At 37.3% G+C, this 18,497-nt stretch overlaps 1 protein-coding gene across 4 annotated transcripts in view; it reads left to right on the top strand.

The window, feature by feature from the left end:
* Window positions 1-18,497, top strand: part of KCNMA1 (potassium calcium-activated channel subfamily M alpha 1) — a 413,411-nt gene that overhangs the window by 385,311 nt on the left and 9,603 nt on the right. For all 4 annotated transcript variants that reach the window (XM_054382054.1, XM_054382052.1, XM_054382053.1 and 1 more), the window contains 4 exons: window positions 5,621-5,734; window positions 8,937-9,067; window positions 17,277-17,471; window positions 18,289-18,407. In XM_054382054.1, coding sequence (XP_054238029.1) covers window positions 5,621-5,734; window positions 8,937-9,067; window positions 17,277-17,471; window positions 18,289-18,407 — 559 coding nt within the window. The remainder of the gene's footprint in view (window positions 1-5,620; window positions 5,735-8,936; window positions 9,068-17,276; window positions 17,472-18,288; window positions 18,408-18,497) is intronic.

Genomic DNA, 18,497 nt, shown 5'->3' with positions numbered 1-18,497 from the left:
ACTTCCCTCAGAAGTCTGTTCCAATGCCTGACCACTCTTTCAGTGAAGAATTTTTTTCCTAATGTCCAATCTAAACCTCCCCTGGTGCAATTTGAGAGTATTTCCTCTCATTTTATCACTAGAGAGTATCACTGATACTAGGGAGAAGAGACCAACACTCACTTTGCTACAACCTCCTTTTATGGACATCAATGAGGTCTCCCCTCAGCTTCCTCTTCTCCAGACTAAACAATCTCAGCTCTCTCAGCTGCTGCTTTTAAGACTTGTTCTCCAGACCCTTCACCAGCTTTGTTACCCTTCTCTGGACACACTGTGGGGACCCAAAACTGAACACAGAATTCAAGGTGCAGCCTACCAGTGCTGAGCACAGGGGCATGAGCACTTCCCTGCTCCTGCTGCCTGCACTACCTGGTACAGGCTAGGATGGTGTTGGCCACCTGGGCACACTGCTGGCTCATGTTCAGCTGGCTGTCACCCAGCACCCCCAGTTTCTCTAGAAGGGTGCTGTGGGACAGTGTCAAAGGCTTTACTAAAGTCCAGGTAAACAACATCCAAAACCTTTCTCATATCCACTAAGCGGATCACTTTGTCATAGAAGGAAATCAGGTGTGCGAAGCAGCACTTGCCTTTCATGAAACCGTGCTGACTGGGCCTGATCACCTGGTTACTCTGCACATGCTGTGTAATGGCAGTCAAGATGATCTGCTCCCTGACCAGGGCACTGAGGGGTTTGCAGTTCCCCAAGTCCTCTTTCTGGCCCTTCTTGTAGATGGGCATTGCATTTGCCAGTCTCCAGGCAGCTGGGACCTTGCCAGTTATTCAGGACTTCTGGTAAATGATGGAAAGTGGCTTGGTGAGCACTTCCATCAGTTTTTCAGTACTGTCAGGTGTATGCCATCTGGCCCTGTAGACTAGTGTATGTGTAAGTGGTGCAGCAGGTCATTAACCAGCAGATCACTTGGTCATCACAGTAGTTGCTCCAAACAACATGTAATGAACTGTAAATATTGCTGGAGCTTTCAGTGGCATGTTAAGCCATTCCAGCATTCGTTAATTTTGAACTTCATCACAGTGCCACTGTGGCTCATACAGAAACTTTGTAAGTGGTGTTTTGTAAGAAACAAGGAAGGATGATAGGCAACTGACCCTGCTAGCTCTTAGTTGGACAGCAAAACATTCCTTTCAGAGGCACGATATACTCAGTGCAGTTTGATAGCATGCTGTTTCACAGAGGGACAGGGGCTTGCTGTCTCCTGTTGGAAGTCCAAGTCACTTCCTCAGTTTGACATTGTGGTGGTTATCACTATAGACAGCCATAGTGGGTTGACCCTGGGTGGCAACTAAGCGACTACCTGTTTTTTTGCTTATGGGTGGTAGAGAGAATCAGAAGGGCAAAAGTGAGAAAAAACCTCATGGGATGAGGTAAAGAAAACAAATCAAAACAGAACAAAAACCGGTTGTGCAAAGGAAGTCACCACCCAGTGCAGCAATTTAGTATCAGATTGATATGATTGTGCTGCACCTTACCTTCTGTTTGTTCACAAAGAGAATTCCCTTTTCTAGAAGCCCCACTGTAACTCACTTAGGGATCATGCTCAGGCTTTCTCAGCCCATGTGAATTTTACTGTAGCAATTGTAGCCACAACTCCCTTAGTTGTTTGTTGAACAAGAAGACATTGTGGTTATAAGAAGATCACAACTATCAGCCCTGTTTTATGATTTTGATGAGCGTTAATGGAGCAAAGTTTGAGGACTGAGGAGAAAATGGAATATGAAAAGGAAAATGAAAAGAGGCTGTGAGGAAAGCATGTCATTTCTAAATGAATGCTCTGTGCTGAGGAATTGAATCTTTTCATAGCTGAAAATGGATCTTAAATCTGATGCCTTAGCTTGTTTCAGCTTCTGTAATGAAATAGAGTTTTCCTAATACCCTGTGACCTGAATTTCTCCCTGCTTTATGGGTGCTATTCCTTGACGTACAAACCTGTATTTTCTCAAGTCAGCATTTGATGATGGATGTCAAAATACAGGTCATGTATTATGCATATAGCATTACCGATTTAAGGTGTTTACTTGTCAAGTTGAAGAAATTCAGAAATGTCACATTCACTGAATCTGCACAGCTGTCACTTGTAGTTTTTCATACCTTTAAATGAAAGTTCTGATAAAGCAGGTTACTTTTCCTGCACTTTCCCCCTTTCCCCCCCCCCCCCCCCCCCCCCCCCCTTTTCTTTTTTTTCTCTTCTGGAGGGAAAAAGTAGAGAGCCTATGTACAAAATTTACATTGTGGCTTGGGAATAGGAATATGTCCTGAAGGTGTACGATGCCTTGTGACCCAAACATAGGCACACAAAATCCTTAAGTACTCATTTCCCTGAAAATAGTCCAACATTTTTATATTTTTAAAAAGATAATATGTAGAGCTGTCTGAATTAAATGTGGGCAAGGAAATTAAATTAAAATAGCATAGATTTCTCACATCTTTCAAGACCAAAATCATTTAAGGCATGAGTCTGTTTCTCATTCAAGGAGAAAACAAAATGCCTTTAACATGCTTCCTCCGTTTCAGACTGAATGCACTATGTGTGCAGTGTGCAATTACAGAGCTCCTGACAGTCTGTGTCTAACAGAAATGCCACATTTACTTCAATCTTCTGACACCATCATAGGAAGACAAATATTTGAAGGGTTAGAGAGAGGTGGCTACAAATAGCTTTTGATGGAGAGTGTGTGTGTGTGTGTGCACATTGCAGTAGAGGGAGGGCAAGAAGGACTTACAGTTAAGACACAGTTATGCCAACTTTCTCCAATTTGCTTTTAGCTAGTAGAGAAATGCTAGTGTGCTCTTACCATCTGAAGAGCCTGATTCATTAAATGATGTCTTAGGGAGTGCATCCTGAGATGGAGAGGGAAAGGCCTTCAGGAAAATGAGAAAAGCAGAGCCTCTACATATGCTCCCAGCATACAACCTGCAGGGGGCATGGGAACAAGATTAGTTTTCTCTGCTCTCAGATAGCGAGTGTAAAGACTCTTGCCATTTTAACTTGTTATTCTGTAGAGGACCCAACTGGCCTGATATTTCAGCTGCTCAAGGAGTGAGCCTTTTATAATATACTGCCACCAAAGTCATGTCTTGCCTTTCCTATAGCATAACACAATGCAAAACTTATACATCAGATCCTGCTTCAGAAGTAGAAGTGACACTAATACTCACCTGTCCTAAGACAGCATTCCCTCCCTTTGGAGTCTCACTTCAGTTTTCCTGCTGGTGTGAGAGTGTCAGACTTATGTCTAACTCATGAGATTGTGCCTGATGTTAGATTCAGTTTGTGAGTCTGAGAAATCCTAGGTTCTGCCATGCAGAAGTAAGCATTCAAAGCACCAATATGACTGTCAGTCACAGTGCCAAACTGTGACTGCAAACTGATACCAGTTGGGAATGCAACTCACTGTCATTCCAGTCTTGCTGAATTAGTTTCAGCACAACGAATAGTATTAAATCACCCACATTTCTGGTTTCCTCCTAAGAATACTGCTTTCTAAAGATTTTCTATGCACTGGCTACATTAAGTATAATTGCTTTACTGTCTTAAGTTTGTCTGTGGTGATGTTTTTGTCTTGCAAGACTGCTGAAGATACCACATCTACTTCCTCTAAGGAATTCCTGGAGAGATTTTTTCATTCCTTTTCACTTACCCTGTTCTTACAAGCCTCATGTTGTAGCTAGCTTTCATGCTGTAATCAGAAGGAAATTCATGCTAGTACCTTCTGGAGGGCTAAGTCTCTTTTCTCAGTGATTGTAGTTTTATTACCTATATAGGCTATGTAATACAGACAAAACATGAGGAGAAATTAACTGATTATCAAATAAGATTTTAAATATAAAAAACCTTAAATCCCATTACATCAAGTAGTTCAGACCTGATGGTCCTCATTTTTCTTGTTTAGGGACAGTTTGAGTGTGACGATATTTATCACTGAGAAAAATCATAAATGCCTCAAACTATATAAAACCAATACCACGTGTTAACAACTACAGTTTAGTTTAGAGATCTTGTGGTTTGTAAATTAGAAATGGGAAAGGTAAAGTAGAAAATGTCATGTCTTCTTTTGAATTCAGTAGTGGATAAATATATCGATGAATTTAATGCAGTGAGAGTTTCTACACTGCAAGAAGATAATGAAGTTACATCAGGAACTAATTTGGCTGTGATTAATTTAGAATCAGTATATGGAGAATTCAGAATTAGTTCAGGCCAGTAGTAACAGAGGATCAAAAGTCTTTCCCTGGATGTCAGGTTTGACATCAAAAATGGGCATAGTGTGACAAAAAAATGAATGTTTTCTCAAAAATATGTGTTTTTAAGTTAGCTTGGCTCAATCCTATTCCTAGCAGACACACATTTGCTTCAAATTGCTACCTTGGCATTGGACTACAGAAAACCCTAAAGTCAAATTCTGGCTTCACCATCAATTCTGCAATAATGACATTAAATGAACATTCCTATGCTTTCCGCAGCTTTAATGAACAAAGGAGGTGGAATGCATTAGTCTCCCCTAGTGTGAATTTCCAGTCCCGCTGTTGCACCAGCTTCTGTAGAACTGCCTACTTTTCAGTACTTAAACTCCAAAAGGCTTTGCCTGGGTATTTTTTATTTAAACAACAACAACAAAACAACAAACTAACCAAAATTTTAAGAAGCCCCAAAGACTAAAAAATGCTCAGTGTCAAGAGATCCATTTCAAGCTGTGTGTAAAGAATCAAGCTGAAAACACAATTTCTTTTTAGAGGCAAACCTTGCTGCTCTCCAGATCTTTTTCCCTTTGAGTGCCTGCCGATATGTTTCCTCTCCCACCTGTTTCCTTTACCTCCCCAAAGGTATAAAACTCTTTCTAGTTTCTTTTCAAACATTCCTCTTATTTACCATTTGAAAACCTGTGTCTTTTGCCTTCCATCCTGTCTCTGTGTTCTGTTAGAACACGTCCTTCCATCCCAGTATTCCTATAACTGTAATCCTCATCAAAATGCATATTATGAATGGTACATCTGAAAACAATGAAAAAACCCACAACTCTGTGTGGGTTGTATTGCTCCTGAAATACAGTTAGAAAATTCTAAATCCTGCATGTTGATCAAACCTAAAACCTGCTAGTGGAAGCAATTTGTTCCTCCTGGTTGTCCTACTGTTTACACACAATGCTGCTTAAAATGTTAATTGAGGTTTAATGAAAGGTGTTTGTTTCAGGATTATCTTAAATATGAATTGGACAAAATTAGATCTCTCTTAACACAGAAGTCTTTATTTATGTTTAAGTAAGCATTGCTCTTTCCGTTTTATATGTTTTGATGCTATCTAGGATAACAAAATAGATATCAATTTCTCCATTAGCTACCAAATACTTCTACCATAGAAATGATCCATGTATTTGTGAAGGAGTATGCTTCTAGGAAATAACTGTTTAAAATTAAGTCAAATATTTTTGAATTACTTTTTTTTTTTTTTTTACCGTTTATTTCTGGAAAGAATAATAGAGATGGGAAATTCTCTGTTGGTGGGGATTTATTATTTTTTTCTATATAATTTGTCCTGTATAAACTTGGTTTTGTTCTCTCTTCTAGGCTTTACACCCCCAGGGATGGATAGGTCATCTCCAGACAATAGTCCGGTCCATGGCTTGTTACGTCAACCTTCCATTACAACAGGAGCCAACATCCCTATTATAACAGAGCTAGGTAAGGAAAGCTAACATTTATCCTTTCATGTGCATTCCCACTTCCCATGTTATTGAGTCTCAAGAAAATCAGTTATGGTATATCTTACACTGCTATGTTTTCTCTTCTGAAAACTGTTTTGAATTACTCTCTCTGCAGAAAGATTAGTAACAATTGTTTCACTTTATTTGAATAACTGAAATAGATTTCTTTCACTGGGTTCTCTACATTTTCTTAAATAAACACTCTATCAGACAAGATACTTTTTACGTAGTATAACAAATAAGCAGGATACTTTGGGTTAGAAATGGGAAAAAAATCCACAGTAAGTATGAGCAGACATTTCCTGTGCATTTAATCAATAGTAAGAGGCCATTTGTTTATTTCTTCATGGTCCAGAACTGTTTAATCATGTGTAACCAAACTCTATATAATAGTATGAAACATTTCACTCCTGAGAATACAATGAGGGTAGGTAACCAGGCTCTGATTTCCACTCTAGCTGTGGGTATTTATGTTGTCAAGTGGTGTGATGTGAAGTGCAGAAGCTGTTCTGCTTTTTCATGGCAAACACAAACTTGATTTGTGGTCCTTTGTCCTTTTATTTTCTTTTTTTCAGTTTTATTTTTTAGAGCCTTACCTGTCTTTTTCCCTTACTTTATTATCTTTCTGTACTTTCTTTTCCCCCTAAATACTTTACTTATTAGCTAAGCCTGGCAAACTTCTGCCTTTGGTTTCAATCAGTCAGGAAAAAAACAGTGGAACCCACATTCTAATGATAACTGAACTGGGTAAGAAGTGCCTTTTTCCTTCACATCACTGTCTTATTTTCTTGTTGTTGTTCTTGCTGTCATCAGCTTTTCCTTTATTTATCTGGCTGTATCAGAGGGGCTACCCTCATGGCACTGCTTTGAATGTGTTTTATTTGTGGTTCTGGTTGGAATTGACTGTCTTGTTCTGGGCTTTCTTAATGATTTTTTTATTCACGCAGCATCAGTAAACCTTTGATCACACTCGCCTGACCTGCCAGCTGTTTTCATAGCACCTTCTCACCAATTCATTTTCTTTGGCCTGGGTCCCCACCTCCCAGGCCCTCACTTCCCCACACCAATGTTTCTCTCCTTTTCTCTCTCTCTTTCTTTTTTTTTGTTATTTCAGCCTATTGTCAGTTTGGTGGACATGCCTTAGCAGTTCTCACAGGAAGTCCAAGAAGGAGTAAAAGATTGCAGAACTTCCCCCACCCCAGCATCATACTTTCCCTTAAGCTATTTTTTTTGTTATGTAAAAAGCAGGCCTTTTCTCAGAAGCTCAGTTTTTGAAGTTGTAAAAAAAAAGTAACCAAGAGAGCTCTCACCAGATTTTGTGAGCAGTGTTTGAGGAGCATTTCCTATGGCACAACACCACACGTTCAAGCCTACCTCACCTAGCCCAGAGACCTTTTGTAGAAATCCCAATGTGCTAACATGCATCAGGAAGATAAAGATACTGAGGATAAAACCACACTTGCAGAATTTACATTAGATTAACAGTACCTTGAAAACTGACACCACATACAGCTGGCATTCTAGTGTCACTCAGGTATTAGTCTAACAGATATAAGTGGAAAATGAATGCTGCTGTCAATAGTGCCTACTCCCAACTAGCAAATTAAACAAAGACACAAGCTCTTCAAAAAGTACATTTTGAAATTATATACCAGGCTTTCAAATAATACTTCACTCAATAATCTGGATAATAAATTGATACCCATTGTGCAAAGAAAGGAGTATTGTGGATACTGGCGTTTTATAGGATGAAATTCTTCTGACTCCTTGGGCGGAACACTTCTCCCTTTACAATGTTGAAGTATGATGTTTTTGTGGTTAGTTTAGAGAGAAAGAAAGAAGGAATTTTAAATCCTACTTCAGCTCAGATGCTTACTGAACGATCATGGCCGAGTACTGGCTCAACAGGGCTCCAAATGGAGGATAACAATTCTTAACTCTTTTAAGAGACAGCTAGTGTGAGGCTTTATCTGTAGTTACTCATGTTGTAAGGTAAGCATGGCAAGCAGATTGGAAAAGGAGTGGGTGGAAAATTAAACTATACAGGGAGGAAGGTCAGAATAGCAGACAGAACAATTTCTGATCAAAGAAGTTCAGAGGCAAAACTTGATCAAGTTAACAGCAGCTCTCATGTTTTCAGATCTCACTGGTTGGCTTACAAGATGAATTTGCATGAGAATCGGGACAGAATCAATGTATGCAGTTTCAAATACTGGAAAAGTTTCTAATTTCCCTTTTTCATGGGAACTGAAATTAATTTGTGATTTAGTAAGTTAAAGGGTATATTGATGGCATAGCTAAACAGTCTGTGCTTTCATGCCTGAGGATGACTGATATGGAAATGAAATATTTAATGAAATATGATCCACTTGATACACTGATCTCAAGAAAACAACTATTTTTAGTGGAATGAGATGGAGGCAGAGAGCTTAACTGTAGCAATGAAATGCCAGAGCAAATCTAAATGACAAATATTGTTTTATTTGGACTTTTTCTTTAAAATAGCCTGATATGGATTCTTTTTCACACTGGCTCATATAGAATTTGTGGCTAAGGAAGGGAAGTTATGGAGACAAATATTTGACCAAAAGGCAGTGCTACAAGAAAATAGCTGGAGTATTGCTCCTTCATTCAGATAGATGCATGCTAAAGGGACAGTTTATCCTCTTTTCAGCTGTAAGTGCATTAACACCACTCCAGTAAGGATCACGGCAGCACATCTAACAGATGCCTGTGGGCTATATCAGAGTTTTATGAACAGCCTTTATTTTACAACAACATTCTGACTTGGTATCTTGTGATAACATTTCACTGTACATGCATACAGCCTTAGTCTCTGTACCTGACCAATGCCAAGATTGTCTCAATTTATAGAAGACCATCATGTATCTCGTTCTGAGTGTAGGTAGCTGGTGTCATGAAGCTACTTTTACAGCAGACTGACAGTCACCTCTCAAGAGCAAGAGTCACCTCTTACAAACAATATAACGATCAACAGATTTTTAAATGCGCATTTTCGCATCCATCTTGATTTCATTTTCAGTGCCGTCAAAGACACGAGTCTGTGTTTCCAGACATATGCCGTTTCTTTTTCTTTCTAACTAACTGTGTAATGTGTAAGGTCACGTATTGATGACCCAGAAACACCTTATGATTTTATTATTATTTATTATTTTCAGTAAATGATTCAAACGTTCAGTTCTTGGACCAAGATGATGATGATGATCCAGATACAGAATTGTACCTCACGCAGCCCTTTGCATGTGGAACTGCATTTGCTGTCAGTGTGTTGGACTCTCTCATGAGCGCAGTAAGCAAACGAAACCTTTTTCTTTCCTTTCCGTCAGACTTACCATGAAAGAGTATGAAAGCATAGACGCCTTTCCATAGATAGTCTGGAGAAGACACCTCTTAGCATCAAAAGAATTTCAGAGCCTAAACTAGGTCATTTTTTAGTTTTACACAGAGATCTTAGTAACTGAGATATCTAGTACTATCAGGAGTGCACAATTTTAAAAGCAGTCAGGCTTTAAAGATAATATTTTCCAAAACATGTTGTATCTGCCTCCTGAAACCCAGACCCAAAATCATTGTGTTGATCCATATGCTCACCATTCATGTCAGACAGCATAAACCGTGTTTCCAGCTTTTAATTTCCTGTAGCCATGAACAATGCTCAAAGTATGAGAGCTGAGGGACAGTGATAGAACTATGCGAATATCACTGTACGTACTCTGTGAGCTCTACTTGTGTGAAGAAAGGTCATAATCTCCTTTTCACGTGTGTTGTCTTGTGAGTCAAAACATAAGTGTAGGCCAGAAACTACAGATGGTGGCTTTTGGTTAAGTCTACATTTGTGGTTTTGGTTTACAGCCATAGTAAGGTTTTGAAGCAAATGCCTCAGTCATAACTCCTTTTTATCTTTCCTTGCTTCATATTGTCTAGGTTTGCAGACCAGTCTTGCTCTGTATGAGCTGCACTTCTTTCTTAAGCTCTGCTAGGTATAGCAAGGACATAGTCCTCTTGAAATCTGAGTATCGTCTTTCTGAGCTCCTCACAGAATACATTTTGATAGTGCTGGCTGTGATCTGTTACAAACTGAAATGAACAAATGGATTTCTTTAATGGAGCCAAATCTGACCTTCACCTAAACTCAGAATGAAACTTTATATGCTTAAGAAAAATGCACTATGATCTTTATTATTTAATATTTTACTTGTATTTCATATTTATGTATCTGTATTTCACATTTTTATCCCCTATGATATTCCTCATTTTTCAATCCACAGAAGCATAATATCAGTCTGCACTGGTAAAATTCTATTGTAATGCAGCCTAGGACTTTGCAAAAAACTTTTATTTTTTTAATCATTATTATTTACTGTATTTTGCATATGACATTCAGAAAACATAAGCAAGCACACTAAACTCTACCATCTGTAGTCAAAATCTTTCTATATAAAATATTTAACATTTTCACATTATTAAGGGAAATAATTTAACATCAAAGTGTGAAACTGTTGTACTAGAAGCTGTTTGTCTCCTCACATCATTGCTTAAACCAATGATCCTGAGTGAATCATTCAGGAGGGTACTTCCATAATCTTGGAAAAAGTAGGGTTAATTTTTCCAGTTGCCCCTGGCATTGCCACAAAAAAGAGAGCGAAGTGTTGCGGACACCATGGTGGTTTTGTGCAAAAGTATGTCATGTAAATAACAGTGACGCTATAAGAAACGTGCGGAACATGGCTGTGCAGAAAATTTCACTGGGAGCTCATCATATTATCTTCACAATGGTTTTAGTTATTGCTAGCTTTTATTAGCTTGTAGTTTTTGACAACATGCCCCTCCATTTCTGCAATTTCTTTCTCCAACAGTCTTTTTTCCAAACATTTTCACATCTAAGTGGTCATATTATATGTCATGGACAGTGCAGCCCGAAGCCACAGATGTAGATGTGATAACAAGAGTAGAAAATTCTAACTTAGAAAAAGTACTAATCAAAATGACAAGCCAAGGATTCAGTCAGTTAGAATTCTTCACCATCCTGTCTTTTCTTTCACCACTTTGCTGATTGGTGGCAGTGCTATTTTCTCTTTTATTCCTCAAAGGCCTAGTAAAGAGTTGGAAAAGTACAATTCTTCCTGGTGCTTCAAAAAGTGTAAGATGTGTGAGATGGTTTCCCTTCGCTATCCCTATTATTATGGAAAGAATGTATCCTCCTTTCATTTTTTCTCCAAGGAAAAGAGTGTTTCTCACACAAACTAATCTGCTCACACTATATTTTCTCTTCTTTTTTAACCAGAGTATACTTAGTTTTAGGGATGAGCTTCTCTTTATTCTGCCTAAATTCAAGCCGATACCAACAACATTTAGTCTAACTAAATTGTGATTATCTGCAGTCAGGCTCTTATCCTAGGAATTGTACAGGAATATTCTGTAAGAAGCAACTAATTCACACTGTGCTGGTCTGTACCAGCTCACTTTGAGACAAGGATATGCTCCATTATTCAATCCACTTAATGATTTAGGGTGGAGTTATTTTTATTTTCTAAATTTTTTAGAAAAATTCAGATTTATTATGTCTATTGAAATCTCTGAAATGAAAATTCCTTATATGGTCTTCAATACAAAAGTACAATGTATGAATTGCTTAATTAAGAATTAATCTCTTCTCACAGTAGCAGGGCTTTGTAGTAAAACAGGTATAAGAAAGATCAGAAAGTAGAACAATATCCATGCAAACAGTATTCTTTCTGATAGTTGGAAAAGACCTCTAAGGTCATCAAGTCCAAGACCACTTATGGACATCAAACCATGACGCAAATTGGCATGTTCACACGTTTCTTGGAACACCTCCAGGGACAGTGACTCCATCACCTCCCTGGGCAAACTATTCCAATGCCTGACCACTCTTGCAGGAAAGAAATTTTTACTGATAACCAATCTAAATAGAAAAAGAGTTACAAAATCTATTTAAAATAATTTCCTTAAATATTTGCCTATAGAATAATAGTTATTGAACAGTATTAATAAGTGTTAAATTATTATTTCTCTTCTGTAATTTCATTATATATAAGTAATGAACTGACCCCTACTCATGAATCACAGATTAGAAAATGTGTTGTTGCTCTTATTCAAATCTGAATGCTGAAGATCATTACATGCCGCTTGTTTAGCATTGTTTCCTATAAGAAATAGGAAATTAGATATTTTAAGTTTGAAATTGTCTGTTATTTTCTTATTTGAAAGATAAAAGGCTTAATGAAGTTCAGTTTTTAAAACGCTTTCTACAGGCTATCCACACATCATTTTTTTTCTACGGTAAAGGCAAATGTTCCACAACCCTATGATTCAGTGTGGTAGTTTGAAGATTATTGCTCAGAAGACAATAACGAGCTCACAAACTGTACTGTCTTTCTGATGAGTTGGTAACAGTGGTCTCTGCAGGCTTCAGTTACTCTGTGTGAAGGCGGTAGGCATGGTTGATGTTGAAAGTGTGGGAGTTTTGTAAAAATACTATTTTCACCTATAAAAGGGATTTCTTAAGAGAAGGAAATTCTTGAGAAGTACTTTATCCTTTTCCAAATCTTCTTGTGATAGTTCCGGAAAATTCTGTGCATGCAAAGAAACCATTTTTATTGATGAACAGTTGGCCGAGAGCCAAAGCTTCTCTGTTTCTTATTTTGGTCTTTAAGCTTGGTCCTTAAGCTATGAGAACCATAGAAGTTCTGGTGGGTTGGCATCCCTTCCATACATACCATTGACTATAAACTTGATATATGATCAGAGTGGTGCTATTAGAGGCAAAGATCTTCAGAACCAGGTGATACCATTTAACATTTCTTAATCCTAGAATTTATTTCCTTGTACTACAACTTTAGGTCTTTATTTTTGTTCTGTAATACTAAATTCTACTTTTATTCAATAAGCAAAAGCAGAGAATGGGAGACAATAGTTAAACCAGTCTGATTTATACAGAAAAGAAACTTCTAGTCTATGATCCAGACAATTTGAAACTTAAGACCAATTTTTGTCCAAGTCTCTTCAGGGGAGTGGCAAGTAGCATCTTATAACTGAAAGTCTCCCAAATTTCTTTAAAATTTGAATAATATTTTGAGAAGCAGTAGAAATTTAAAACACAAAATGCTGTTATTTATTTTCTGTTGTTAATTCTGTCTCAAAGACCTTTTTATTACTGGTATACATTACTGATGTTAGCTCAGTCATTTCTCAGGTCTGCGTATATGTTATTCATTCAACAGAATTCTTTAAATGTAAAAAGAAAAGCAAGTTAAAATATTTGTTTGAAAGCAATGTTAAAAAGCTGCATGCAGTGGTGTAGGTGTCTTCTTGAAAGAAATCCACAACAAACCACTAGCAAACACAGGAAAATGGTAGATAGGACAATTTTAGAGTAACTATAAATGAATGTCAAAGTGCTATTAAAATTAAAGGAATGTTATTAAAAAATGTGCTAATTTTCAGTTAAATTTTCTGTAAAAGACCAATTAGTTTAAAAGGCTTGACAGCAATAACTGCAAAACATAAGCACGCTGGTAATTATATTTTAAAAAATGATTGAGGAAATGGGAAAGCATCCCTGACACATTTGAAAGAGCTGCTTTACAATTCTGGAGCATAGGCTAGGTGGCACTGCTACCTCAGATATCTGTGTCAGAATGTTCTTGCTATTTGCCCCGTTTCAGTGTCTATGATACATTTTTTTTTCTGTGTTTATACTACACCTGTTTCATATTCTGATTCTGGAATTATAGTCAATTATAGTGATGTCATACGGATGTCCAGTGTGGGATTCAGTTAATAGCAGTAGTAAACAAGTATTTCTTCAGCTGCAGTTTTAGAGTCAACAAAAGGGATTCACTGCCATCACTGCAAAGTGTCTTGTTACTTTAAGTACAGCAGCACCTTTCCAAAGATATTCTGTACATTGGTTTCTTATAAGCACTGGCATATCCAGGCCATGTACCCTCCCACAGAGCAAGTAGAAGATCACTCTCAAATTAATTTCAGGGTATTATTATTCCAAAGGAAATGGATATCAGCTAGTTCAGCTCTTCAGTGTCCCCCTGTTCCAAACTAGCAAGAGGTAAAGGGGAGGGGTTTGATTTTGGTGGCAATCAAAAGCATGGACAGGCGGGATTTTCCTGGGGAGTATTAAATATATTAGTACAAGAGGAAGCAACCGCATTTAGCAGAAGGTGACAACTTGCAGCATCCTATTCACCCATCCTTTATTGCTTATGGTTGGACATTTTCTGATCAGTTGCAGTGCCAGAGCCTGAAAGTTGGAATCTTTTTACCCACTGATGACAACACCCCAGACCCCATAACCGGGCTACACTCATCCATCTGATTAGATGGTGACATCCACATCAGTCATGGTGTGAAGCCCAAATGAAGCCATTGTTCCAAGATAAATGTTGCCTCCTTTGCTAATAAGTGTGTTCACTTTGCCTTAACATTTGTCTAGCAGTGGGAGGCCTTTCTCCAGTGACAGCATTCTGTTCCATCAACCAACAGACCTGATTCTTTTCTCAGTTTCATTATAGAGTATGGCTCCCAGAGTTACTCCTGGTTGGCACATGATAGAAGTCCAAATTTGGCCCATTGCATTGGGTCTGGGAGGAGTTGTGTATGTGTGCATATTTTATTTTATTTATTTCATTTTATTTTATTTTATTTTATTTTATTTTATTTTATTTTATTTTATTTTATTTTATTTGTATTAGTGAAGTTGTGACTTGATATGTTAATTTCCTACTACTTTCATTTCTCAGTTTAGTATGAGATCTGTAGCAAAATGAATTATATGGCCACAGGATAATTTCTTGGTAGATCACGCTCTACTGAGTTAAAACTGAATTTACAATAAGGGGCAATTGTGCACTTGCACAGTACAAAATTCAGAGTGTATCTGTTTAAATCTAGATTTCTGGCTACAGTTGCTATGATTTAATTACAAAGTGAAGAAAGTGCTGGAAGCCAGTGAAAATATGGCCTAATGATACCTCCTAAAGAGTAATAAAATTATTAGTACAGTTTTAGTCTTTTGCCTGTTTAATAACTGCAAATCACCAATCTGTAAAACCAGGCTATCCTGCATGAACCAGCATTCAACAGTCTTAGAGCAGGTAAACATTTACTATAGCTGGTCTCATTGTAAACCAGACTTGTAAAATCTACCAGTAAAGATACGCTTTTCTTTTCTTTCATGTTTCTCAATCTGATTTACAGTTGTAAAACTGAGAATAGCATTTTTGCATAATACTAAGTGTCATTACTTAGAGCAGAAAAAGGAATCAAAAATACTGAATAAAAGAGTAGGGAAGGCATACGAAAAGATACTGTTGCAGAAGATGGTATGTTTTTGTCAAGTTATGTGCTTAAAGTGTCATATAGAATATGTTTAAGCACATTTTTACTGATGGGCTTTTCCACCTTCTGCAGTTGCAGTGTCTCCCTCCATCAGAAACCTTTCTTAATAATATAGAAAAATCTTTATATATCTGTGAAACTGATGTCAAGTAACATTGCTGCCTAACTGCAGGAGCAATTGTGTTAATTATTTTAGTTCTGCATGGTATATAGTATACAGGCAAAAGCTAAGAAAAGAGGCTGAACTTAATGCCAGTTTCTTTATTCTGAGTACTTCAGTGTTGGAAAAGTATAACACAGTGGGAAGAGTTGCCAAAGAGGGTAACTCTCTCACCTCAGGAACATCAAGGAAGAAGTAATTGAATAAACAATCACGTCTCAGTGTCTTCTCCCACTCACCACAGCAATTCCTATTAAACATCATGTAATCACTCCAGGCTTATTCTCCTGAAAGAGGTCACATTGATTTTTCTATATATTAAGAAAGGTTTGAGTATTACTCTTGAATATGTAAGACCTGCTTTGAGATTAGCTATTGTTTTAGAACAACTGAATCCTCCTGAACTCCTGCTAATATCAGACAGCTCTTTACAGTACAACTTGTATTTAAAATACATAGCCTTATCCAGGCTAATTTAAAAAAATTGGAGTTGATGAGATGCAAGTATTTGCTTTAGGGCATGTATAACAATAACAATATGTTCCTCTCATTTTAATTTAGTCAACAGGTGAATGGTGTTTATGCCTATGTTAATAAGCAGAGAATCTTGAAGTTAGGAAACTTCCACAAAACAGTGAAAAATGTTGCCATGTGGAATTCATTTTCTCGTGTTTTATTGGTCATCTCAAGTGAACAATAAAACTAAAGTGTCATTATAAACAGAAAGAATATTAAAGTAATATTGATAGAAAGCCAATTCTGCTTTTTGATCTCAGGAGAAAATATTTCAACTTCTACCTCAATTTACCCATGTATTAAATACAATTACATTATATGGATAGAGCAATGAATTTAATTTAAAAGTGTGATTTAAAATTATCTTTGGACTACACACGCTGTTGGAGAATTCAGTATTCATTTTCAATTGAGTGGATTTGTTCCTAGTGCCAAGCTCAACAAAAGTCATAAATCTAGTAATGGAGTCCACAAATATAGTAATGTCAATCCTGTGTTCTCTACAGCGAGCTCTTTTTCTTCTTGTACATTCCCCACACTTGCAAAGCTTTGGAAAACACAGGTATTAGTGACATTGTAAGTGATGGTGCCCCTTTTTTTTGTTCAACATTATTTTTTGTCCAGTACATCACATTGCAGATAAACTGAGTATCTCCCAACTATACCAGTATACTTGTAAGTGAACTTGAAAATCATTCATCTGGCATTAAATTAATATTTAAAATACCCATTGTTTGCCTGACAGATCAGCAATGCTACAGACACTGGAAAAATGTCAGTATGAAGTAAATCTTCCCTAATAAACCACACTTACCCTATACCCTAGAGTTTTTTAAAAGGACCACCAGGATCCCAAACTCATCATACATTTATCTGGAATGAACTCAAGATGTTTAATTGATACATGCTTATGTCTGAACACTGTCAAGTCTCGTAATAAGATGTTTAGTACAATACATTGGTTAGACTGCTAGAGTCCAGCCACAGTAATAAGTAATGACATTTGCAGCACAAAGGCAGCTCCCCAACGAATTGGTGACAAGAGTAAAAAGGCAATCTAGCCTGTGTAAGCTTTAAATGTGGTCTGAATTTTACAATTACATGTCCTAAAGCCCATTATTAGACATGAAGACAATGAGAAGGAAAGCAGTCATTGCATCACTACTAACACCAATTATAGGAAACATAAATCATTCACATTTTTGTACTTTAATAAAAAGCAGCCTAAATCGGTGTTTAAAAGGAAAGATCTGGTATAGGAGCCTAATGGGATAGAAGAAAATAGAGTAATTGGAGGCTGCTGTCTTTTCACTTTCTATATAAAATTATTTGAAGAGACAGCCAAGAACTTTAAACAGCAGAAACCCAGAAAAGTTGTAATTTGGATGTCTTCAGTTGTGACTTTAATGGTGTTTGCTTAAAGAGCTCTCTTTTATCTCTGCAGACATACTTCAATGACAATATCCTCACACTGATACGGACATTGGTAACAGGAGGAGCCACACCAGAGCTGGAAGCACTGATTGCTGAGGAAAATGCATTGAGAGGAGGTTACAGCACGCCCCAGACACTTGCAAACAGGGACAGGTGTCGAGTTGCTCAGTTGGCTTTGTATGATGGGCCGTTTGCAGACCTAGGGGTAAGTATGAGGAAAAAAAGTAGGACCAAGGCTGGTCTACACTTACTTGCTTTCTCTCATACAGAATTAAAATCTATTTAATTACTGTAAAATTGTTATTATTTAATTTAATAGAGCTTTTGATTCATTTGACAGTTCACAGCACAGGGTGCCAGGTTTGTCGGGTTTACTCTTACACTGTTTAGGAAGCTACATGACTTCCCAGACTCCTTGCCTGGATATTTCATACAGAAAATCCTGTGGTTCCTCCTAGTTGTCAGCTAAAGAGTTGGATGAGCTGACTTGGGTGATATAACCATTCTAACAATAGTCCATTTTAAAAATGAGCAATACCTTTACCTTTGTTGTTTTTTTTTATTCTTTCCATGGAGCTTCCAGTTCTTGCTTAAATATGCTTACTGCCTTGAAAACAAAGATGAAAGGTTTTCTGCTGTTTCTGGATAAACTAATATTCTTTTGCGATCCTAATTTTCTGACATTTTAACTACACTATCCTGAGTGAAATAAAAAAACCCAAACCAAACTAAACCACCAACCAACCAGAAAACCCCCAACCCCATAATTTCATAGACCAAGGTTCTCCAAAATAACGATCACTTTTCATCATTACTTTTTTAAAATAAAACACTTAGATTATCATCTCCTTGGGTAAAAGATTCTAATTCATAACAAACAACAGACTCTCAATATGTTGTCTTTTTTTGTACAGGCTCATACTGAAAATCCTCTTCCCCAACACTGTGTTTACAGAGAAAATAAAGGAAAAACAAACTGTACCGTTCTCTTTTGGTTTTGACCCTGTCCTTTCTTATCCTAGGATGGAGGTTGTTATGGAGATCTATTTTGTAAAGCACTGAAAACATACAATATGCTTTGCTTTGGAATTTACCGATTAAGGGACGCGCATCTAACTACTCCCAGCCAATGCACTAAACGGTACGTCCAGTCTTTCAGGGCATCTCTGCTTCACTGCTCTTCAATGAGGAACTTCTCAATGAGGAACATGCCGAAGCCTGTAGTAAATCT

This window comes from Indicator indicator, chromosome 7 (genome assembly GCF_027791375.1).
Source record: "Indicator indicator isolate 239-I01 chromosome 7, UM_Iind_1.1, whole genome shotgun sequence".
Lineage (NCBI taxonomy): Eukaryota > Metazoa > Chordata > Aves > Piciformes > Indicatoridae > Indicator > Indicator indicator.
The sequence above is the reverse complement of the archived record's forward strand: the minus strand, read 5'-3'. Positions and strand labels throughout refer to the sequence as shown.